Here is a 24,768-nt window from a genome sequence, read left to right as displayed (position 1 = left end):
CAGAACGCCTTGAGCTCAGGCCGTGTCCTGGGCCCTCGCGCTCAGCCGTTCCTGATTCTTGAAGTTGGAACTGGCCGAGGCTCTCTCCCAAAGAGCTTGTGAATGCAATGCTGTATGCATATGTTTGATTGCAACCAGGTCAGTCTGTATTTCAGCCATTGTTGTGCAATCAAGGATAAGTGTAGCCACAGCTTACACCAAATTTTCATCTCCTGACAACTTGGAATGGTTTGCTACTTTCCATCAGAGGAAAACTTGCAAGTATGCAACTGTCATTCTGTGGTACTTTTCTTGCTTCATCATAGCCCACGTCAAGACAGGCAGCAAGGGCTGGTGATGTTGAGTGACAAAAACTCGTAAAAAAACGACACTCAAGACACTATACCTATTGGCAACACCAGAATCCGTTACTTGTGCTGGCAACAGTCCAAATAAACAAAGATGGCTGTGATATCTAGGTTCATGGTGGCTCTTTTGCTTGGTGCTCCGCTCATGCGTTTCTCATTTGAGGCATCGAATCAAAATGTTTGTCAAAGCTGAAAGGGTCCTTGCTGCCAATTACCTTATTTTGATCGGTCTCAACGATTTCACCGACGAAACTGTGAAAATCATTGCGTTGTGTGTGCCAACATTTGGCCTGCCCAGCGAGTGACATCAGATTTTTTTTAATGACAAAGAGCCTTTCAAGCGAGCCGGAGATTTAAAAAAGGGAGGTGTTTGTGCATAGTGTGCCTCCGAAAGGTGCCAGCACTTGTTCCCAGCATTGCTCTACTTGTACAGGTACAATACTCGACTGTTTTCGATCTTCATAGGCCACTCCACACTGAGACTCGTGCTGTAATATATCACATATAGCATTTCACAGTATTTAGGCAGTAACGTCTGTCTTGCTTTCAGAAGCTGAATTTGGATATTCTGCACTAAGGCTAAAAACTGTAATGTTACCTCGTCAGTGTGCCTTGGGATAAGAACAAATTAGAGTTCCGATTGTGAGTCATTGCCACACCTCTCTTTTTATACTTAGCTGATATAAGTGATAAGGTTGTCTGCATCCAGTGACTGGTGCTTAATTGTTCATGCTTGCAGTACGCAGTGTTCGAGGTAGTTGCTCGTGCTTGTGAACACGGCAGGCACCTGCCACCTATAGACATTCTCAAACCCAAGTGAAATGCGAGAAGTGACTAACAACCAATCGGACTAAGTTGAGTTTCTTTCAACAGATTTTCAAAATTTTGCAAAGGTTTTCTTTTGGGCTAAGTCACTTGTATTAGTATAAATGCATGACTCGGAAACGAACTGAACCAGTTTTAATGGAATTTAGGTGTGTGTGCAGTGTCAGAAAGCAAACCAGCAGGGTTGTGTGCAGGTCGAACGCTCCAAAGCTGGAACTAACACTGTTTGCTATTGCTTCTCAATTTGTTTCGTGCAAATAAACTGACAACTCAGCGTATTGAATGAGAAACCAATCTCTTGCTTGCACCGCTAAACTAAAGCATGCTGTGAAAACGATATGTTGCCTCACGGCATAACATGCGTCATGATCAACTTTAGACCTTCCGAGGCAGTTATCATTCCTGCTACCATGCCTGCAAACAAAAGTACATGAGCAAGAATATTCCTGCTGTTTAATTCACTAGTAACACTAATACTGGGATAGAACCCTATAAACGAACAAAACTGAAGGAAGCTTAAACATACATTTATAATTTATCAAAGTGTCTGCCTATAGAAAGCACACTCCGCGATTTGAAATGCCAACAAGATATTGAAAGCAGTGTTCTTTTTGTCGGGAAGAAAGAAGTCCCGAGTGAAGTGTTTCGAATAAGCCGGTACAACATCAGTCGTCACCTTTTCCCATTGCGAAGTTTCTTATCCAAGTCATTATTAAATCATACATTGCTGTCCTTCCACCGCGATGACATGCATAACGGTACACAGCAAGCCTTTCAACATTTGTATTTTTTTCATTTTCGGGCTTGTGTGCAGTGGCATCACAATGTTTATGAAAATTACGAGGCATTCAGCGCACACAGCGATAGGAGACCCTGTTTGCTTCAAGCTTGAACCTGGGTGAGCTGTTTCTCAGCGTGGCCGCTAGGAGGCGAACATTTAGTTGGAGTCGCCAGTCTATTATGTTAAACGAAAAATGTTAGACGCATGACACATGCATGCCAATTTACAGCTTGCCAGCCCCAGTTTGTCTTGTCATGTCAGCTTGGTCGCTAACTGTGGGTTGACTAGGCTATGAACTAGACCAGAAGTGTCATTTTGATACTTCTGGTTTCAGGGAGGCACTGGCAATGCAGCAAAACAAAAACCTTGATCACTCTGCTTGTAGCGATGCCTGCGTTTTCACATCATCATAAGGCATACCGTATTTGCCTAATTCTAACGTGCCCCCCTAGTCTAGCGCTCACCCAATTTTCACAAGTTTAAAGTAAGAAAATAAAATGAGGGGGGGGGGGGGGGGGTACCTGAATGAAATGTGCCCCCAATTTATGAAAGAGAAATAAAGCATGCCTCCCACATTTGCAATAAAGAAAGCTAGACGTGCTGAGTTTACTTTCACTGAAGGGAAACCTTTTTCTTTAATAAGCTTTCATAATAAAAGCGGCACATTGTCATCGCCATTCGCTCTTCATTGGTCAAGTACACAGGGGCAGTATTCTTGAGGGATCACTTTTAAAGATGCTAATAACACTACTATCACTTTCACGGGATTTTACTTGTCTCTGCACCGGGCTCGTCAAAGCATGCGGCTGACGGCATTCCTGGTACTGTATGCAGATAGCGAGCTTGGCACAGCGAAAAAAATGCTGGCAGCCGAGTCATACAATATTTCGGGGAAGTGATATATTAAGTGATTGCCCAAGAATGCCGCTCCATCTTGTAGTTAAGCACAAAATTAACCCACAGCAACCTTCACGAGAACGTGCTCTGCTGCCATTTTGTGATGTCAATGGTGCTTCCTCTGACGGCTCTGATGGTAGGCTGTATCCAACGCTGCAAACACAGTTTTAGTTTTGTATCGGGTTGTAACGGGCAGGCAATTATTGGATCTATTTTCTTCGAAAAAAGGTGAGCGTTAGATTTGGGTAAATACGGTAGTCCGAAAGATTGAATGGCTGGCTGTAGGGTGTCTTAAATTGCGGTAATTCATATACATTACATATATTGTGAAAAAAAAAATATAGATAAGCACATTCTAGTAAATGCCACTTTGTCGCATTTTCCACAAGTTCTCTCCACCAGCTGCCGAAGTGGCACAATGTTCTCTGTACGACTTGTTGATGATGATGGTGATTGGTTATGTTCGTCTTGCATTGGTGCGATAGCAAGAACTGCCTCATATGCCATAGTTCATCAGTTGCAACAATTTGCACTGCTGTCTAAAAACTAGATTGCTGGACATATGGCGCTGCTGTCAGCCGCTAAGGATTTTGTACCAGTACACTAAAACAATGTTTTTATGCTGAATTATACCTATGCCACACGGGCACAGACAATGAGATTAACTTGCTAATGCCTTAACCTTTAATGCCATTTGCAGGCTGCCACACGGACATTCTTAGTGGCAATAAAAATGCCATTAGCAACGTAGTGCGCTCTCGTAACTCACTTCACCATCAAATGCGACCCCCGTTCCCAATATCTCCACATTCTGATGACGCTAAATAAATTCTAAGTCAAGAACAATAAATATATTCTTCACTTTCTTTTAGAAAGTGTTCTTTTTTTGCGGCCTAGTGCGTTCTTACAATTATTACAACCCACTTGGCCATCGAATGTGTACTCTCGTTACCAATGTCCCCGCCGTGGCCATGGTGACCACATTCTGACGATATTAAACAAACTTATAGATAAAAACAACTGACATATTCTTCTCTTTCTTTAAAAGGAGCTCTTTGTTTTCCTAGAGATCAGCCGGCGATCTTGACACTACGCACGGCTACAGAACTAATCGTTAACGCATTAGCCAGGGAAAGCTGTTCGATTGAATGGCGGTAACTTCTTGCCTTGTTGGCCTCATACTGAAGCCTTCGAATTTCTCGACGATGTTTGGCTCTTAAGAAGCACATACACCGCAACAAACTGTAGCACATGGTCAAAGTCTTCAGGATCGCTGCTTGAAAGCTTTGAAGCTGTGAGCACCATTTTTCCAATTTTAATGCTTTGGCTACACTATGGATTGGCCGTTCAGCTAGCTTCGGCTTCAGACAGTTTGCGACTGGGTGCAACAATGACATTCCTGAAGTAAACAACATAAAATACGCCTATTAATGTTTCTCACGCCATTTCTTAAGCATTTGCTCCCTAAATAACTGTTTTAATTGTATTCTGATTGGCAAGCAAACTTGACCGTTTCACTGCAGCTATTGCCATCGCGACGTTTAATATCATTAAGTATGTGCACATAGTAGTGACTGAAATATAATAGCATTAAGAAACTTAAGGTCTTACACTTTTCATGGCATTAACCTTGCCCGTGTGGCACGCGTCTTGGGCAGCTTGTTCCCCTTAAGCAGTGTTCCAGGTTACAGTGAGCATCTTGGCTGAAGATGTTTTATCTGCCTTTTTTTGTTCACCATATTGAATACAACTTATACATTTATGTCAGGACGCATGGCTTAAGACATCAAAGTACTCAACAAGGCCATTGTCATCATCATCATTAGCCTGGTTACGCCCACTGCAGGGCAAAGGCCTCTCCCATACTTCTCCAACTACCCCGGTCATGTACTAATTGTGGCCATGTTGTCCCTGCAAACTTCTTAATCTCATCCGCCCACCTAACTTTCTGCCGCCCTCTGCTACGATTCCCTTCCCTTGGAATCCATTCTGTAACTCTTAATGACCATCGGTTATCTTCCCTCCTCATTACGTGTCCTGCCCATGCCCATTTCTTTTTGTTGATTTCAACTAAGATATCATTAACTCGCATTTGTTCCATCACCCAATCTGCTCTTTCTTATCCCTTAACGTTACACCTATCACTCTTCTTTCCATAGCTCGTAACAAGGCCATGTAACCCTCAAGAACACAGCATTGATATGAAACATGAATGATACACTGCAATGTTATACAAGAAGCACAATAGAAGTTTGTGTTGAGAAATTACTACAAGAGGAATGCAGTTGAACCTCGCAATAACGAAATCGGCGGAGAACGCGAAAAAATTTGCTTTTGCAAGAATTTCATAGTTGCAAAATGGGACAGCACAGATAGGCAATGTGTTGCAAAACGGTCCTTTACTGTCGAAATTCCATTAGCCTACTTTGGCAAGCTTTGCTCGAGGATATAGAACTGCATTGCCGATAGCACAAAGTGAGCTGCATGCATCGATCAGCAGCAGCAGCACTGCTGTGGAGCAGTATTCTCGGTCATTTGCTTTCGGAGATACGATCACTTTGTGAGATTTTGTGCAACTGGGCACCAGATGCAGATAAACAGCGCCCCACGCATACAGCAGCATTTCTCCAGTGCATACTGCTGCCCATAGCGCTGACGCCTCCGGTGCCGAACGCGAAAGTGATCGTATCCCATCTGACCGAAGGCAATCGATCGAAATGACGGCCACTTCACGCCTGTCTACGTCCGGCGCCGAATCCACACGCGATGCCTGTCGAGTGGCACCAAGACCAGCGTTCTTGAAGCAAGGGATGCATATTCCCAAATGATCGCTCAATCACGTCCTAATGTGTGGCACTCCATGCTACGACTGCCATCTCGAGCACTGTAGACAATTCCTCGTTAGTGGGACATGGATTTCGTAGTTTTTGCTGCATTTTTCTGACTGAGGCGCACATTGTGCACTGCGCTAGGTGTGCAGAAAGTGTCGTCACATGTTGGTAGCAACATGCGTGCTGCTTCAAATGGGCGGTCAACAAACAAGATGGCAGCCATGACGTGTTTTCGGCACACGCGATCACCATCGGTGATTGGTTGCTAGGTAAACAAAAATGGCGGCGCCTACACAAGTGTAAAATGTCGTATTTTATGCACTTTTAGTGCAAAGCAACTGCATTTGAGCACATTTTGGCGCCTGCTATCCTTGCACAAGAACGTATAATATGCAGTGTTATGTTCTGGCAAATTTCATTGATGCGGGATTATAGTATTGCGACATTCCATTGTCAGGAGGTACGGAATGCATTGAATCCTACAGGTGTTCGCCAGAGATACGAAAATATTTCATTGTCGTGAGAATTTCGTTGTCGCGGGATTTCGTATCGCGGGTTTTGACTGTATTTGAATTTCAGACATACAGTCTTGTAAAAGAAAAGAAATTGTTTAAAAATATCCTTGGTTGTTCCTATTTCTTACTGTATATAAAAAAAGTATTTCTTCTTTGCAATTGACATCATACTGTCTGCACTTCCAAAATTACTTGCCTACAAGCTTGCATCCCTTTGAGGTTGTCAGCGTGTATGCAACTGATACAAATGTTTTTAGCACTTTATGTAATGGTATTTGTAACTCTTAACTCTTTTAAGTTGGCACATCAAAGTAACAGAAACAAGTTTGTAAAATTTATTTAAAATATCACTCCTGTTGGCATTTGCAAAAAGGTGTCTGACGATTATGATACTCCCTAATGCAAAATTTGAGCGCAGCTTGATACGTGTTTTCATTTCGTGATATTGAGGCAAATAATTTGAGACCAAAATCACCGCACGGACTGGCAGTGGGCCAGTACCAGCTTCGCAGAGGGAGGAGCAGTATGGGAATGCTGGCGTGATGAGCGTCATTGGAGCCAGTTGTGGAAGGAGACGATGACGAACATGCAAGTAGTGGCATGAGCATGAGGGCAGTGGAGAAATGCTGACATGATGAGAGTTATCGGAGCCAGTTGTGGTAGAAGACGACAAACGCACATGCAGTGGCACGAGCGTGTTCGCGCTGTTACGCTGAGGGATGCCGTCGGGCGCCTAAAAGCTGTGCTCTAAAAACTTATCAAGACAGTGCATCAACGCATGATTTTTTGGTTGCTATTTAGTGCTTTTGAGTAGATATACTAGCTGTTGCCTATGCAGCCAGGCATTTATGTCACCATTATCTGTATAGGCGTGCTTTTGAAGGTGTGCTTTGTGTTATTGTATGCATGGTCTCCTGCATACCATTTCCATACATATTTTTTTTTTTATTTAACCAGATCCACCCATGATTGGTGACATCCAAGAGGCACTCAACAAAGATATCAGCAAGCTTGACAGCCTTCTGATCGATCTCAAGTGAGAATTCATTCGTGTTGTTAATAAAGATATGTTGCGATAGAGAAGCCAACAAGGCCAGATTAAGGTGGTAACATTGTGACAAGAAAGGGAAATTGCAGAGAGATTGGTAGGGGAACTAATGGCCAACTTGCAAACATTTATTGTGTGCTTATTTTGTGCACATAATATAGAATCGGCAAGGACATGCCTGTGAGATGAAGAAGGGGACATTGATTTGAATTGTCCGACAATACAAGCATTTCTTATCAGAAAGGGCTTTATCAGGACTCTCTGCGACATAGTAATCGCATCACAGAGAGCGCGGATCTGACAAGAAATCACCTTACACTTTCGCCTCGCATGCATGTCCTGGCCGATTCTTTATTGAATTTGCATCACATCATCACAATTAGATTACTCATAGTTCATAAGAAGAGTTCTCGCAAGTTTTGAAGTGAAGCTTTCTTTGCCTCTTCCTTTGACTTTCCCACTGCTGCTGTGGCTCGTGTGTCCAGCACACGTGTATATACATAACAGGGGCGAGTCGAATGTGCGTCGAATGCGCATAATGCCCTCTAAAGCTCCCTGGGTGTCGCAACATTAGCCTCTTGACAGCTGTAATTATCCGCGACTCCCCTCAGAAGCATTGCAGAAACTGCAGCGCTTCCTTTTCTACTAACGTGCGAGCCCAGAGGGGAGGTAGATAGAACTGTAGAGAGGAGGGAGGAGAAGAGGCAGTTCCCATACAAGGGAGGGGGAGGGAAGGTGACATGAGAAAGCAAGGAAACCCTACTACTATATGGCAACAATTGTGGGGAAACTTGATAAGCTTAAGTTCAAGGTACGCTACAGTATGTTGCTGCTATTTCTGAAAAATAAACACCATGCAAATATGTCAAGCGGACAAATTATGCAGGGCGTGCAGAAGCAGACCCGCATTAATTAAAGAAAGTGCACCGCAGGGTCCAGGCGACACTACGGAAGTGGTTGACGGTCAAATTAACACTTTTGTGTCCGCTGCAGTAGCTTTGCGGCTATGGCATTGCTAGAGGTCGCGGATTTGATCCCAACCGCGGCAGCCATATTTCAACGGGGGTGAAATAGAAAATGCACGTGCACTTAGATTTTGGGACAGGTTAAAGAACACCACAATGTCAAAATTAATCCGGATTCTGCCATTATGGCATGCCTCATAATCCAATTGTGGTTTTGGCATGTACAGCTCCATAGTCCAATTCAAGTTAAATACTTCTGTCACGGTGGGATGTGCCATGTGAGGCAGTGACGATGCTCAACCCTCTTAGAGGTTATGAAATATGGCGCACAACAACGCCTCAAGCAAACAGCTCTCCCTTTATGTTTCGTGCACTATGCAGACAAACGACAGTGGTACAAACCAGGTAACGTTTACCATCAACTCATCACTCTAGTGTTAGACCACCATCACCGCTAATTATCGTCAATCAAATAAGAAAGCTTCGCTTACATCGATTCCCACAGAGTGTGGGATCTGCATAATCTTTTGTAATGTAACTCACCATAGGAAACCGTGGTAATAATTAAGCAACTCGGTTTTTGTCTTTGAAAAGGGACAGGAATGGGACACAAAAAGCAAAATTGATCAAAAGGGATTGAATACAACTGTAATATATCACTTGTACTGAAAACAGAGCTTTTGTTAATGAATAAATGATGCAAACATAGGTCAAAATTGGTGCCACTACTGTAAAATTATACAACCAGCTCACAAAAGTGTCTTATGTCCTCCTGTAATTGTTAAATAGTAGTAAACCACTGGTAATAACAAAAAAAAAAAAAGGTGACGGCATTGTGTTTGAATACAAAATTAAGTGCACTTTCCAACACTGCAACTTGCCAATTAGTTGCCACATTAATGTAATAAAAAAGCTGTAATTGTTGTTCATTAGACTCTTATTAAAGTTTGTTTTCTGTATAAGCAAAGCTTTATGCAATATTTTTGTTTAGCACCACAAATTGAGACTGATTTTGTACCATAATTTGAAGTAAGTAAGTAAATAAATAAAAATAAATAAATAAATAGTGATCATACAAGAATATCTAATGTTTGAATTAGACGCTCAACCTTTTATGCCACTTTATTCACTATGAAAAAACAGGATGTAGGCAAAAAATAAAAATAAAGGCTATTGTGGTGTTATGCAGTAACTCATAAAACCTAAGTTACTGCTGTATTTGCACAATTCTAACGCGCAGCTCTATTTAATAAAAAGTGTATTCTAATTTGCATGCACATTACAATCGTAACTATTTCTACTCAATATCAAAAAGGAAGCTGATTCTTAATAATAATAAAAAGCTCAATAAAAGTTGGCTAGCCACACTGCCACTGAACGGGTGTTGCTTGCTTATGCCTTAGCTTACGATCGCCATTTACAGTTTGCTGTATGCCGGTCATAATAGTTCTTCTCAACCGCCTTTTGTCGAGGTAGTCCTATGGCAGGATGGAAAAAAATAAGATGTTTGTTTGCCTGTGTATGTTCCGTAAAATCGTTTCAACACGGTATGCGTTGACTCAGGTTTTGTTACTTGATGTGCGCGGTGGAATCGACACCAAGTTTTTTTTTTATTTGGGCGGTAATATAACTGTGAATTACAATCGGGGGCACAGTAGAATCGCGCAAATGTGGAACATACCTATGTGCTGAGATATAATCAGCTAGTGATCATGTTTACGGTGCAACTGGCCACATAGAGTTTGGATTCCATTTTTGGCTTACTGGACTGGACATGTTGTCAGTAATGTTTTTGTTGGTCTGCATTGTGCAGGTTTTGGATGACAGTGAAACGTTGCGAAAAGACGCTGCAGCATCTGCCCGTTTTGACAACCACAACGATCCCCTTGGTGGTTCCTCGGGGCCACATTGCCAGCAAGCTGGGCCCGCACACCCTCTATGTCAAGCTCTGCAAACATCAGAATTACTATGTGGTGGGTGCCAAAGTATCAACAGTGTGAGGTTGTTGTGTCTAGTTTCTGTTGACTAGCTGAACATGGTCATTATGACAGGTTTAGCACTTCTGTCACATGCCAATTGAAGATAATCTTGTGCCGTACTCGCTAACAGCATTGAGGAATCGTAGCCCACAATGGAAGTAATAAAAGCTGGGCGAGTTGTTGCACTTGTGCCTTGAAAGAAACAGCACAAATAGCAATGCACAGGAAGGAAAGGAAGACAGGACATGTGCTAACATGGCATGTCCAGCCTTCCTTTCTGCTATTGTCATTCTATTACGCTGTTCCTTTTAAAATCATAGCCCTTCAACTGTCTGTTCTCTATTACAGCTTAGTGTTACTTTGGCTTGGTGTGGATCTACTACATGTGACTTCCAGTAGCCTTATATTTTATGGTTTGCCACCAACTGTGGTACAGTTGGGCCAACATACAACAGCCTCACCTAAGACGAACATTCGCTTAAAACGAACGAGACTCGTGCGACCACCGAAATATACATTATTTTTCAATGGCATAAAATCGCATGTATAACGAATGTCTTTGAGTCCTGCTGATTGGTTACAGTGAACGGACGATGTAAACCTGGCACCGTGATGCAAAATAACGACGACCTCTGACCCCTTTACATGCACGGTCTATTTTCCCAAGCCTCCTCGCAGGTGAACTATCAGTTTCGTGCTCCAGCTACCCTCGCCCCGCCATCATGCTCTGCCCACAAGTGTCAGCGTGTGGCTTACAAGATCACCCTCCTGTCCATCCTTGCAACTCCGCTCCTCTCTCCTCACTCTTCCTTGCAACTCTCTCGCTGTCTTGGCGGGTGCTACGGTGCCGGCTAAAGTTCAGAAGTTTCGTTTTCTGGCCGTTACTGGCGAAGCAGGCCTCTCCAGACTAGTCTCCATCCATGCTTCCTTGCTTCCGTGCTTCGTTCTAGTCGGGCCTGAGTTGTATTCAGGATGGCGGACGGGAATGCCGCGACTGTAGTGGTCATGAAACTAAAAGCGCTGGACATGGCAATGAAGCGAGCAGTTTTGATGGAACTGTCTCAAGGTGCTAAAAACTGCAAGTCAGTGAAGAAGTGCAGTGTCAAAATCAACCACCTTGACAATTCTAAAGCACAAGGAAAAGATTGCCAGCTCTGATGCTGACACGGCGAACAGAAAGCGCCTGCAGAAGGCCATCTGTGCGGATGTAGAGGACTCGCTGCCTAAGTGGTTCATTGGCGCACGGGCTTGCAACGTTCCGATTAGTGGACCAATCATGCTGGACAAAGCCAAAAACCTTTCGTTCCTGCTAGATTTTCCTGACTTCTGCCCAGGCAATGGCTGGCTACCTCGATTCAAAGTGCAGCATGGTATTGTAATTAAATCGATTGTTGGTGAGGCAGCTTCAGTAAGTGACCAAGACGTTGCCACTTGGCTTTCAAGAAACCAAGCCATTATTGCAAGCTACATGGAGCAGGACGTGTATAACACAGCAGAAACTATGTTATTTTACCAGACACTGCCCAACAAGACGCATGCCATGAAAGGCGACTCATGCCTTGGCAGCAAGCATAGTAAAGTGCACGTTGCAATACTTCTGTGCACTAATGTGGATGGCAGCGACTGGCGCGTGCACCTTGTAATCTGAAGATTAAAGAAGTCATGTTGCCTTCAGAGCTATGTACCCGTGTGCTACAGGCACAATACTAAGGCATGGATCACGTGTGATTTATTCGCAGAGTGTCTGGAGGCAAGTTTGACCGCAGCGTGCTGCAGAGGCAAGGCAGGTGCGTGCTGCTTGTGTTTGACAATTGCTCAGCGCACCAGGTGTGAACTTTCCTGATGGCAGTTACTCTACTTTTCCTGCCGCCCAATACCACCTCGAAAGTGCAGCCGCTTGACTTGGGAATAATACGCACATTTAAGGAATTATATAGGTGCCGCATTATGGAGCGCTTGCTCATCGCTGTTGACCGTCAGGCTGCCAACTTGCTGCTTTGAGTTTCATGTATTCAGCCGTTGAGATGGTGAAGGTGGCCTGGGCAGAGGTGACAGCCTTTTGCATGCATTTCCGCAAGGCCGGCTTCGTCGACGCAGTGCCTGATGCTGAGCCTGATGCTTCCGAAGATGATCGGTCCGGTGGCGGTTTATGGCAGTGCGTTGTCGTCTCCGACATGGGGGGCCATGACATTGGTTGCAATGACTTTATTTCTGCTGTTGAAGACGCTGATATGGCGGTGCCGTGCATGAACAAGGGCATCGTTTGTGAAGTGCGGGTGGAGAGCAATGCGGAGGAATCGGATGACGATTAAAGTTCGGAGCCAGCACCCATAAGTGCACCTGTAGTAATGGACTACAGAGGCCTTAGGCAACTTGTCTATATCAGGGGCCTCGGCGAAGAGCACTCTTCTGCTTTAAATAAACGGGCGACCACCCTCATCGGATCTGCATGGCAGAAACACATGAGCATCACGAACTTCTTTGCAAATAAATAAATTTTGCGTTTTGACTGGCTGCTTTTCTTAAGCTGCAGTCCACTTGCTACGAACTTCAGGATATAACGAACAGATGCCACGTGATGCCCAGGTTCGTTACAAGCGGGCTCGACTGTAGTTATTCATGGTACGGTGCGTTGACCGACATAAGGTGAACATTTCACCTGGAACGTAATTTTTGCAACTTAAAAACATTCCCGAGACAACTTGAATAAAGGTCTTTACAAGTAATTCAGACGATGCTGCAGCATAATTGACAGGCTACAGCTAAAATGTGTGATGATTGAGACATAGCACAATTGGGATGGCAATATCTCAATATCCGTATCATGGATGTGCCGGGCGGTCAACGCGTGGTCGACCCTATCTTCCTTGCGGATAACAGTGGCAGATTGCTCCTCGCTTCATCGGTCCATATCCCGCATGCTCCACTGGAGAAGATTAACGTCACAATCCACCACTTAATCACCGACAGACCAAGTTCCACGACAACATGGTTTACAGCTATAAAAGCGTCCCCGGCAGTTCCTTTCTTTAGTGGCCGACGAGGCAACAGTGGTGCGGGCACCATGCTGATCCGCTGTCTGTTCATCAAGCAAGTATGTTACCTTGCCAACTCTCGGTGCATGCGTTCTGATGACCGATATATGCTGCTGTTCCCTCGCCCCTATGACTGCAACGATGGTTTTGTCTATATTTCTTGGTATTCTGCTCTGTTAAATGCTGCCTGCAGGCTTGCTCCTTGCTCGATTCAGCAGCGATGTGGAAGTTAACCCTGTTCCCAACTCTTGTTCTCAGCGCGATTCTGCCTCCCAAACCCGGTTGATAGATGTTGATAAACAACCCGAAGTAGTGGAAACGCTCTCCAAACTCCTAAAGCAAAAGAAACTGGCTCTGGATATTGCTGAAATCAAAATGTTTCAATCATTGGTCAGCACGAGGTTTGAGGCTTTGGAAGCTCATGTATCTTCTCTGGAGTCACCCTCAACGTCTAGTGGTGCACAGGATTCTAATGACAACCTACACACTCAAATCCAGCAATTAAAGAACTCTATATCAGCTCTCTCTTGCAGAAACAACAATTTAGAAAACAGGTTGCATAGAAACAACATTATTATGCATGGTCTCGACAAGGGCCCTAAAGAGAATTATAAGGAACTTTCTTCCAATATTGCTAAGTGGTTCCAGGACACTCTTAAGATTGCATGTCTGCGTATCGAAAGGTGTCATAGACTCGGCAATAATTTCAGAGGCCGGTCACGTCCGTTATTATGAAGCTCTATGATTTTCAGGATAAGGCGCTGGTGCTGAGGAATTTCTATAAACTTAAACACACTAGCTTTCGTGTTTCGGAAGACTTCTCGCGACAGGTTCGCAATATTCACAAGAAGCTTTGGAAAACGTCCTGCTCTTGTAGGGATAGTGGATAGTGATTTGATCATGTATTTATTGACAGGGTACGATGCTATTGGGATAGCACATCCAATACTCTCGTCAGATCATCTGCTGGCTCAACTAAACCCGCCAAAACACTTGCTAGGACCAAATCCCCTTGACTTCACAGTACTGGCAATAAACTTTCCATTTTAAATGTTACTGCAAGAAGCCTCATCAGCAATTTCTCTAAATTTGTTTCCTTGGTCTTCGTCTTACTCGCCACATATTATTGGTGTTACTGAGATCTGGTTACATGATGGTGTGCATGATTCTGAGGTAACCCCCCCTGGTTTCAAAGTGGTTCGGTGAGACAGAAAATTAGGGAGAGAAGTTGCTCTATTTCTTCAATCTCACCTTCACTTTTCTGTGCTCCTTGCCCCACCTGATACTGAGTCTTTGTGGTGTAAAGTTCAACTTGAAAATATGTCTGATTATAGGGGTTGCTTACCGTCTGCCTGGTTATAATATTGAGCATTTACACAATCTATGTGAATTTTTGCAAAGTTATAATACTTCTTCATCCAACATTATTTGCATGTATGATTTTAATGCTCCTAGTGTCGATTGGTCTTCTGTGAAAGTAAGCCGACACCAAGTAGCTATCGGGTGGGAGTTAGTCCACATTTCATTGTCCTGTGGCTTGCACCAGATCGTTCAGGATTTCACTTGGCAAACTTCAGTCCTTGGATCTTGTCTTTCTTACTACATCTCTTTTTAATGCCGGTTGCAAATACGATGTTATTGATGCATTATCTGACTACAATGCTGTGTTAATTTCAGTTCCAGGCATCTTCCCTAAATCCTGCTATATCTACCGCACATTTCCTGACTTTAACCGCGCTGATGATTTGGCAATAACAGACGCCCTATGTGATTCTTCTCATGAGTTTGAACTTATAAGTACCACTCGTGGTACTAATACCTTGACAAGTTTCTTTGAAAATCTTGTCAGTAAGTGTATCAACCTTTTTATTCCTTTAAAAACAAAGAAAACAAACACTGAAATTCCTTGGATGACTAGGGACATTTTGCATTTATCACGTCGTGTGGCCAGATTACGTCGATCGCAACACTCTGGTGACTTAACCAAACTCATGCAATTCCATAGCGCTAAAAAGGAACTCTGTTCCAAAATGGTTGCTCCAAAAAAATTTTATTACAAGGTAACCTTGCCGAAATTAATGATGGCTAAATCCCGTAAATTTTGGAAAGCTATCCTACCACCTGGGTCATCCTCAGACACGCTAATAATTAACAATGTTGCAGTTTCTGATTCGCAGACAATAGCTTCTTCTTTTAACACCTACTTCCACTCTATCTTTACGACTGACAACTCTGTAACCCCAGTTTTTTATTCCGAACCATACCCTCCTATCGACGATATATCACTGTCTCCTGAGGGTGTACTTAATCCTAAACTGAGACACCAAGAAGTCGTGTGGTCTGATGGTACCCCGACTGTCTTTTTCATATGATACTCTCTTTGGTGCTGCAGATATCTAACAATTATCTTTAGAAAATCTCTCTCAACTGCCACCCTTCCTCCCTCGTAGAAACTTCCTTCAATTCTGCCCTTACTTAAGTCAGGTAACATTCAATTGTTATCTAACTATAGGCCAATCTCCTTAACAGCACACTCATGTAAATTACTCGAACACATTGTCTTTAAACATATTATGGAATTTCTTGAAACTAAAAAAATTTTATGCACTTCCCAGCATGGTTTTAGACGTGACCTTAGCACTATGTGTATAATACCCCTGTCACACGGCAAATCTAATGTCATTTCCAACAAATGACATTTGTTGCGATTAATGTCATTATCGCAGTGCACTGTCACACGGTGAAAACTAATGTCATTTGAAAATGATGATAATGATGATAGTAAAAAAAAAAAGACACGCCTCAAACCCACTTTTGTCTAAAAATTATTTTCCAATATGCTAAATTACACTAGAATATGTGATCGTTGCTTTCAAACCATAGCATTCGATCACTAACTTTTCGACATTGCCAACGAAGTCGAGTCAAGCCAAGCCAAAGCTAAGGCAAGCAACAGGGCGAAGAGAACGATAGGCGCGTCCGCTACATCTGCTAAAGTGGTACGAGAAGGGCAGTTGCATGTCATCGCCGTTCTGCGTTCTGATGTGCATGTGGGCTTCTAATATCCTCATTCTTGGCAGGTGCAACAGGAAAATGCGCATGTTTTTACGCCAAGTCAATTGAAGCAGCCGCGGCAGATGCTCCGGTGCGAACCAACACGACTGCTGCAGCCTACTAACTCTATGGCTGCAGCGAAAGCTAAAGACTGCTGTCTGGTCACTGGACTGAGAGTAGTTTTCTGTATTTACGCACGTGGTGGACTTCAATGTCGCTAAAGCAACAATTAGGTAATAAAATTGATAGAATAATAGTGATCCTTTGTTAAAACAAAAAAGCATGTACTGTTTGCGAAACACTGGTACACTCATGGTGTCGAGGATACACATTCGTTTCCAAACGAATGCGAATGAGTTTGGCGAACTCATTCGTTTGTAAATGTCATTTTCGACAAATGTCATTACGTTTTACCGTGTGACAGCAAACAAATGGCATTATCAGCGAATGTCATTCGTTGTAAATGACATTAGATTTGCCGTGTGACAGGGGTATAACACTACTGACAGAATTCGTTCACAACATCAGCAGCTCTTTAGACAGAGGTGACCAGATTGATGCTATTTTTGTAGATTTTGCAAAGGCCTTTGACGCTGTCTTACACCATAAACTTATGCACAAGCTGTTCGCTATACTAAAAAGTGCATCTTTGGTTGGCTGAATATTACACTTCCTTTCCCAGCGTTCGCAATATGTATGTTTCAACTCTACTAACTCACCCTTGATGCCTGTTTCATCAAGGGTTCCCCAAGGCTCAGTACTGGGTCCTCTTTTATTCCTGCTTTTGTATTAATGATCTCCCCCTACACACCTCAGTTAAAATATCCCTTTTTACAGATGATTGCATTTTATATCATACAATTACATCTCCTACTGATCATGTTGTCCTTAACAATCATTTTTCTGACTTCTGTAACTGGTCCAAAGCATGGCAAATGAATGTCGAACTTTTCCAAAACTGTCTCCATGTCCTTTACACAACGCTCATCCCCTTCGTTCTTTGCCAATGCTTTTAACAATATTGCTTTAAATACGGTCTTCGAATTCAAATATTTAGGTATCCTACTAACACACGATTTGTCATGGTTAAAACACATTGATGTCACCTATAACAAGGCCCTTAAGGGGGGATGAGGGGATCGGAACTAACTTTTTCATTTTTTATCTTAGAGTGATGAAATTTGGCATACAGGTTCGAAATAGCATCAAACAGACAGCTGCAAAGTTTCACAATCATATCTTCAGTAGTTTTTATTTTATCATTATTTATATATTGCTCACATGTTGCTTGCTCGTGGAAAGCCTAGCGTGACAGCAAAATGGGTTATGGGTCTGTAAATGTTTTTAATAGTTACTAAGAAGTATAGTCTAAGTCAAGATTCTCTTAATTTCTTTTTAAATTTCTCTGCTCTTCTTCTAAACGATATAGTATGCACCTTCTCTTTATGTTTAGAATGTATCATGCTCCAATTATTGTGTAATAAAAAAATGGTGAGCCTAAATGGTAAATCTGAGACTGTCTTGACATAAGGCACACTTCACCAATTGCAGCAAAACAAACAGGATTAAAATCCGTGCTCCCATTGCCGTGCTATGCTTTCCACGAGCGAGGTGATAAGCTCAAAACAAACTTTTGAGAAAACAAGCCTCAAAGTTCCATACTGGCACACACTGTCTAGAATGCTCCTGCATTGTAGAATTTGGTGTCCTTGGCAGCAGGTGACTTCTTAGCCCTCTGTCCTTTCAGGAGATGGACTTTGTGTGCCTTCTTCATTCGCTGGGAGTCTTTCTCGACAGCCCGCTGAAGAGAGAGGGCACCAGGGCGCAGGCCCAATGTTGTGCACAGGTCTGAATAAGCTTTCAGACTGCCCGAGTTGTACTTTGAAATTGCCTCGTGCACTGCTGTTTCCACAGCAAACAGTGAGGCATGCTGGTCTTTTGATACTAGTGACCATATCACTGAATGGAGACTCTCAGCCGCGTTTTGAGTTTTGCCTCCTCTGCACCGGGCCAGCAACTGAGGGTCTGAGAGGCGCTGGTACACAGGCAGGAGTGCTTCAGCAACTTTAGCTGAAAGCTTGTACTTGTGAGCTGGTGCTGGCTGCCCTTCTGCCTCAGCTGACCGGTGGTTGCACCAGCTAAGGGGGCCAGGGGGACACAGCTCATGATGGGGCTCATCATCTGTTGATGTGATGTGGTAGTACGTTGCCATTACTGCCCTTTGCATTTCCTCGACTTCCGAGTGGTTCCGCAGAGCAAGGCCATAGTAGTTTGTCAGTTTTTTGATGAGCTGCTGTGTCAGGCCCCCCTTTCCACCTAGTGGCTCTCCTTTCTTTGCCTTGGCCACCAAAGAGCGAAGTGCAGCCCCCATTCGTTTTTTAACATGATTTATGCAGTCCTCTTTAGATAGCTGCACAAAACCATAAACTTCTTCATCACATAGAGTGCGAAACATGCGGCTGTCCCCGTCACAAACTATGTTTGTGTAACGTAGATCATTTCTGCTCAAGGAGCGCCTGAAGAGCTGTAGTGCAGCCTCAACCTCCATTCTTCCAGAATTCACATCAGTGTTTTTCTGGCACTGGTGTTGCTGCTTCCATTCAGCATAGTTGGGGTCACTTTCTGCTGGCTGTCGGCTGCACCCAAGGCAGAAGTTGGACAGAACTATGCAGTCCAACACAAGCCCTGTATGGAAATCAATTATACAGCCTACGCCGGTATGGGAGCTGTGGCCGCGTGTCAACCATGTGCCATCATACACTACTGTAATGTTCTTTGAAAATGTTGTCTCCATTTCAGTGTACACCTTTTTCACTGCCTCTACAGCATCTGTGAAGATGTTGTGTGCAGCTGCCGCTGCGGCAGGCTTGAAAGTCTTTTTGAGGTGCCCATCATATGTTTTGTGGTGTAACCCACGATGCGAGACATTCATGGTGGCCCAGAAGTCATTAAGAGCAGTTGGTCCTTTCCCAATGCTCTTTATTGCTTGCATAGCTCTGATGTTGACCTCGAAAGCTCTAGAGCCGCTCTTCCTTTGTGAGGACCACTCAGACTGTAGGGTACTACCACAGGAAATGCATGAAAGTACCATCTTCACAGCTAGTCCCAGTTCAGTCTCGCGGTGCACTGCTAGGCCGGGCTGCTGACAAGTTGGGCAAAGCGGGGAACCAATCAGCGAGTTCAAAGCAGCAACTTGAACAAGCATAAACTCCTCTTCTGGAGGTGCGGGAATGGCATTTTCCTGTGAGCCAGTCAGCCCGAACTTGCGCTCCGTTGCTGAAACCGCGCGAAGCGATTCGCGAACTCTCGACGCTTGCAGTTCTGCAGTTTCCGCGGACACAAATCGTGTTTCCAGGTGAGCTTGAATAGTGCGACGTTCACTGGGCGAACAGTCAACACTGCGATGAGCGGCAAGGTCGGCCGCCGGCGCATCCGCGGCAGCGAGCGTGCGCCCGCGTTGCAGCTCCGTCGAAGCGCCGGAACTCGTCGATGGCATGGGACTGCCTTCACTGGCGGTTGTTGGCTGCGGAGACATCTCGGCGTTGAACGAAACACCGCGGAAGCGCGTCTCCGATGCTCTGCAGTCGGGCGGCGATGACCGCTGCAAGCTCACTCCGTAATCTGTGCTGGACGAACTTGCGACGGGACGCTCGCGTACGGCGAGACTCACTGGCATGTCGATCGTCACCGGTGAAGTAACACTGCGCCCGCGCTTCGACGGCAAAAGATCATGGTTCGTCTCACTATCGCTGGCTGGTGCTCGACTCGGCGCAAGATCCCGCAGCACGTTGGGCGAGAGATCGCACAGCACGTTGGGCGCGTACTCCGCCGATTCTGAACGGACGCTCGGCTCGGCCGAACCACCTGCTGACAATCGCCGCTTCTTCCTTGCTGTGACGGGCTTGCGTTTCCGCTTCCCGTAGGCATGCTTCGTCCGGTACTTCTTTTCGAACGTGCGCGGATCCATTGCACGTGGCCGACGTCCTCGAAACACAAGAGAAGGAAAGTCCAGAAAGGCTTCCCAGCAGCGGACAAAAGCAGACGCTCCTTGCGCTCCTTGCCTCGGCCGCCATTATGGCGCGGCGTCGACCAATGAGGAGGCGCCTTACAACGAGCCGCGGCGCAGAGCCAATCGGGGCGCGGCAGCCATTGGCTGCTCCGTGCTGCCACTCTCCTGTTTTTCTTTTTTTGTGCGCTTGCTGGCTGGCAGGGAAGGAAGGGAAGGGCTGGGACAAAGAGTCAAAGAGTCGGGCTTTCCAACGATACCAAAATGGCGGCGCTCCGTGGCGGGAAAGCCGAGCAGTCGCGCGTTGAACTTCGCGGCTTTTTCGCGATTTCGGGCGGATTTGTGGACGCCGGCACCGACAAATATATTTATTTTAAGTGCTTAGAGTTTGTTTTTCGGTGAAATATTTCAGTACAAGATAGAAATGATGCTGTAGATTCTGAAAAGCGTACTTTTCAAAAATCGATTTTTTTCGCGAAAATCGCGATCTGATCCCCGCTTCCCCCCTTAAGAGACTAGGTTACTTACATTGTACGCTGTGTCTTGCTCCTCAAGAAACTAAACATCTTACATATAAAACCCTCATTTGCCCCATCCTCGAATATTTATGGAATCCATATAAACACTGCGACGTCAAAAAACTAGAATCGGTGCAAAAAAAGGCAGTGCGTTTTGTTTGTAGGAGATGAGAAGTAATTTTCACCAACTCTCTTCCCCTACTTGGTCTCACTCTTGTTGTAGAGTGTTGCAAACTTGAATGCCTAAAATTCGTTCACACATTAATCAATTCACCTTGCCTCTCCTCTATAGATAACTATTTGACTTTTTCCAAACCCTCATGTTTGTTCATCCCACTCCTGCAGTAGCCTCACACAATAGCCACACACACACACGAGCACGCACGCACATGTGTGCGCGCTCACACACACACACACATGCACACACACGCACACACACACGCACACACACACACACACACACCTATGCAAATGTAGTACAGCAATGTACTACGCGTACATTGAATTCCCGTTCACTGTCACATGTGAGTGTGCTTCTCTTAACAGAGCTGAAATCGCTTCTTGTGGTCATAAATATTTAATGCCAACAAATTCGAAACAGCACTGTTTTGGCAGATGCTGTCAAACAAGAGATTGAATCTGAAGGGCACTACATGCCATGGAAGAAAAATTAACAGGGTGCTCTCAGTTTTGCTTGCTGCGCATATGGATGGCTCATTCAAACTGTGGCTGTTCGTTATTGTGAATAGCATTTTAGAAGCTCGCAAGCGGCCATAATGAATCTGACCCCAACCTTCATTCGGAGGGATCTTTACATTACAGTTTGAATTTAACAAAACCACTGCACACCACATTTGCACTTCGAGGAAAGAACCTCCATTGTGGCAGTAGCACGCAAAACATAGCTGTGCGATTTGCGGGTCCATGCCAAAAGCGTTCCATTTGTGCTCGCACGGTTACACTTAAGTTGGAAGGGATTCAGATGCTCTGCAAGCCGAAAGCCACTTTCGAAACTAGCAGCATGTATGTAGTGTTGGCAGTCACTGACTTGGGGGCCAGAGGGGAAGGGCCAAGAGTGAAGGGATATACCAGTCTTGAGGCATCGGAGTGCTGAGTGGCACGCAAAAAGAGGCGCATGGACTTTTTAGGACAATCCAGAAGCAAGGATGACTGGTTCCAACAGGAATTCGATTTCGAAACCCAAAACCCGGTTCGTTGACCAAGTATGATGATCGGCTGTTCAAATGGCATATTGTTGGTATTGTAACGGGTGCACCAGGCATGTTCACATGTGATTTAGAGTACAAGTGTGTTGTTGGGGGCACTGCGCATATCCATAGACGCTAGTTTGCTACCGTGGTGTGTCTATTTCTCCCTTGTCATAAGTGAAATGCACAACAAGCATTTCGACGCACTCAAGGCACACCGTGGTCTCATGTCCAGGCTACGCGGGCTTTTAGGGTTAGCATTGCAATCAGCATATCAAAGACTATGCCGCAACACAAGTGACTTGCAATGTTCGTGAACAAAAAAGTGACTTGCAAGAAAAAATAAATAAACTTTTGTTCGTACAAAACAGCCTTGGAGAAGCAAATCGTTAATGCTTGCGCTTTTCATGATCTCCAAAAACTGCCAGAGACGTGTGTAGGTCTCACACCGGAGTCACATGGCCGCTTTTATTTACAAGCAAGCTCGATCCGCATTGAAAATCGACTGCCATTGGCTCCCTCCTGCAGCTTCCACAAAGACGCTAATCGTGATTGAGAAATTTTATCTCAGTTGGGCTTGGCTGCGATCGAAAGTGGGTCATGTGAGTGCGATATCAGATGAGCTTCAGATAGGCATATTGTATATTTCAAATTATCAATATACATATAGAACTATTTCACGATCCCCTTCGAGTTCGATATATCCGGGATTGACTGTACATAGAAATTTCTATCTCTTTCCTCTTTTTTTTTTTTTTTGATCAGCTGCGCAATCAGAATTTGCTTTTGATGGCTGCATTCAATTGCAGCTCCATGTGTCTTTGTTGTGAACTTAGCTCAGGCAGGAAGGTTGTGGTTAGGTTTATTTTAGTGACTCTTCATCGTCCTCATCTACAGTGCCATTTGAGCAAACAAGCTAGTTTTCAAGGTATTCAGTGAAGGCTATACTATGTTCATTGTAATCTCAGAGGCTCCCGAAAGCTTATCTTCAAAAAGGGCCAAAGAGACCCTCAGTGTTCGATCCCATGGGAGCATCAAGAAACAGAAAGAGTAAAAATGAACAGCACTGTTTAAGATTTCTTATTCTGTGCTCAGCCAGTAAACGGTAGCGCTAGGCTAATTTTATATGACAAATAAAAATTATAACAGCACAAGTGTTATTGCCAAGGGTGGGACGAGCAAATGATGCTTAAAGCTACAGTGGTGAAGAAAAGGCCATATAGAGGGATGTGCATTGGCTTTTGATATTCATGGAACCAAAAGAAAAAGTAGATAGAAAGCAATTCAGTACTGACTGTTCGGCGTGTTGGTAATCCATACTCAAGGAAAAGTGCAAACGAACAGGGAAAACATGGACTGCGCTCGTCCATGTTTTCTATCTCGTCCCTGTTCATTTGTGCCATTCTTCCTTGAGTAGAATGCAAAGGTTCCATGAAATACAGTTTGGCAACTCCTGTTGTAAATTATGGCTGTTTGTATATTTGGTTGCTGTGGCACCTATTCTGTTGCCGTAATGAACTTGCCTGTTTGGACTTCATCCTTATAATCTCAATCACAGTATACTGCCATCTATCCACATTAGTTCTAAAAGCCATGCTGTTCTCTTCCTGTCTCATAATGCTGTGTTCTTTAACCTCTTATGTTACATCCTCTAACGTAATATCACCAAGGGAAGGGAAATGCAATCAAGGGAAGCAGAGGATTAGTTAGTGTGATAAGAATAGCATATTTGCTGGCACGGATGAATGTCTGCCCATATGAGACAGGGGTAGTTGGAGATCACTGGGAGAGTTCTTTGTCCTGCGGTTGGCATAAACAGGCAGGTGATATGTTTGCTGCAAGGCAAGGTTACAAATATTTATATCCGTGCTTGTCTTGTGTGTTCTTTTCTTCGTCCGTTGTCGTCTGCACGGTTGCATAATGCATTCCAAGTTACAAATATGCTCCGTCATGCCCATTTTCTTTCCTTTGGGATTCCATCTTGCACACAGGTGGTGGACTTGAAGGAGAGCCCAGGCAACCCACTGGACATTGTACAGACCTACTACCTGATGACAGTGAAGCCACAGGCTTTGCCAGACGAAGATGTGACCGCACTTGGTGGGGGAGCTCCTGCTCCCACTAGTGGCATGACTGGGGGTGCTGCCACCCCTTTGGGAGCTTCTACACCATTGAGCCAGTCAGGGGGTGGGGCAGCGTCTTCCGTTCCTTTGAGTACTGTGCCAACTGCTGTCACCGTGGGCCGGAGTTCTGAGGAAGGCACAGCTATGGAAACGGAACTACCCAAAGCATTCCTGCGAGTGGCCAACTTCCTCCAGTTGGACACATTTGCCATTGTGCATGGGCCCTGCACAAAAATTGACAGTGAGGCACAGGTTATCTTATCTTACGTGATTTGATGACCACGTTTGATGGGGGCAAAGTGCAAGAATGCTTGCATAAGGAGCATTTTGTGCATGTTGAAATCAAGGTGGTCAGAATTCAGGTCCTTCCACAATTGCCTTTCTCATTGCTTCTGTGTTGCTTTGGGACACTATAATAAATAAATAGACAAACAAACACATACATAAATAAATCAATAAATGAAATTAACAGTTTTAACGAGAATGAAAATTAACAGGGACGTATCCAAAAGGTTCGTTGAAAATAACAGTTTGCCATGAGGATTTGTCACAGCACATTTGAGAGACTGCGTGCAGGTTGTCTACCAACCTGGAAAACAGGGAAAACCGGAAACTCTCGGGAATTTTGAATAATCT

The 24,768-nt window shown here is 44.4% G+C and overlaps 1 protein-coding gene across 2 annotated transcripts in view; it reads left to right on the top strand.

Annotated features, from left to right (window-relative positions):
- Positions 1 to 24,768, top strand: part of MED14 (mediator complex subunit 14) — a 162,200-nt gene that overhangs the window by 57,714 nt on the left and 79,718 nt on the right. For both annotated transcript variants that reach the window (XM_072286352.1, XM_072286351.1), the window contains 3 exons: positions 7,154 to 7,232; positions 10,023 to 10,182; positions 24,001 to 24,373. In XM_072286352.1, coding sequence (XP_072142453.1) covers positions 7,154 to 7,232; positions 10,023 to 10,182; positions 24,001 to 24,373 — 612 coding nt within the window. The remainder of the gene's footprint in view (positions 1 to 7,153; positions 7,233 to 10,022; positions 10,183 to 24,000; positions 24,374 to 24,768) is intronic.

Source organism: Dermacentor andersoni, chromosome 2, assembly GCF_023375885.2.
Source record: "Dermacentor andersoni chromosome 2, qqDerAnde1_hic_scaffold, whole genome shotgun sequence".
In the NCBI taxonomy this organism is placed as follows: domain Eukaryota; kingdom Metazoa; phylum Arthropoda; class Arachnida; order Ixodida; family Ixodidae; genus Dermacentor; species Dermacentor andersoni.
The sequence above is the reverse complement of the archived record's forward strand: the minus strand, read 5'-3'. Positions and strand labels throughout refer to the sequence as shown.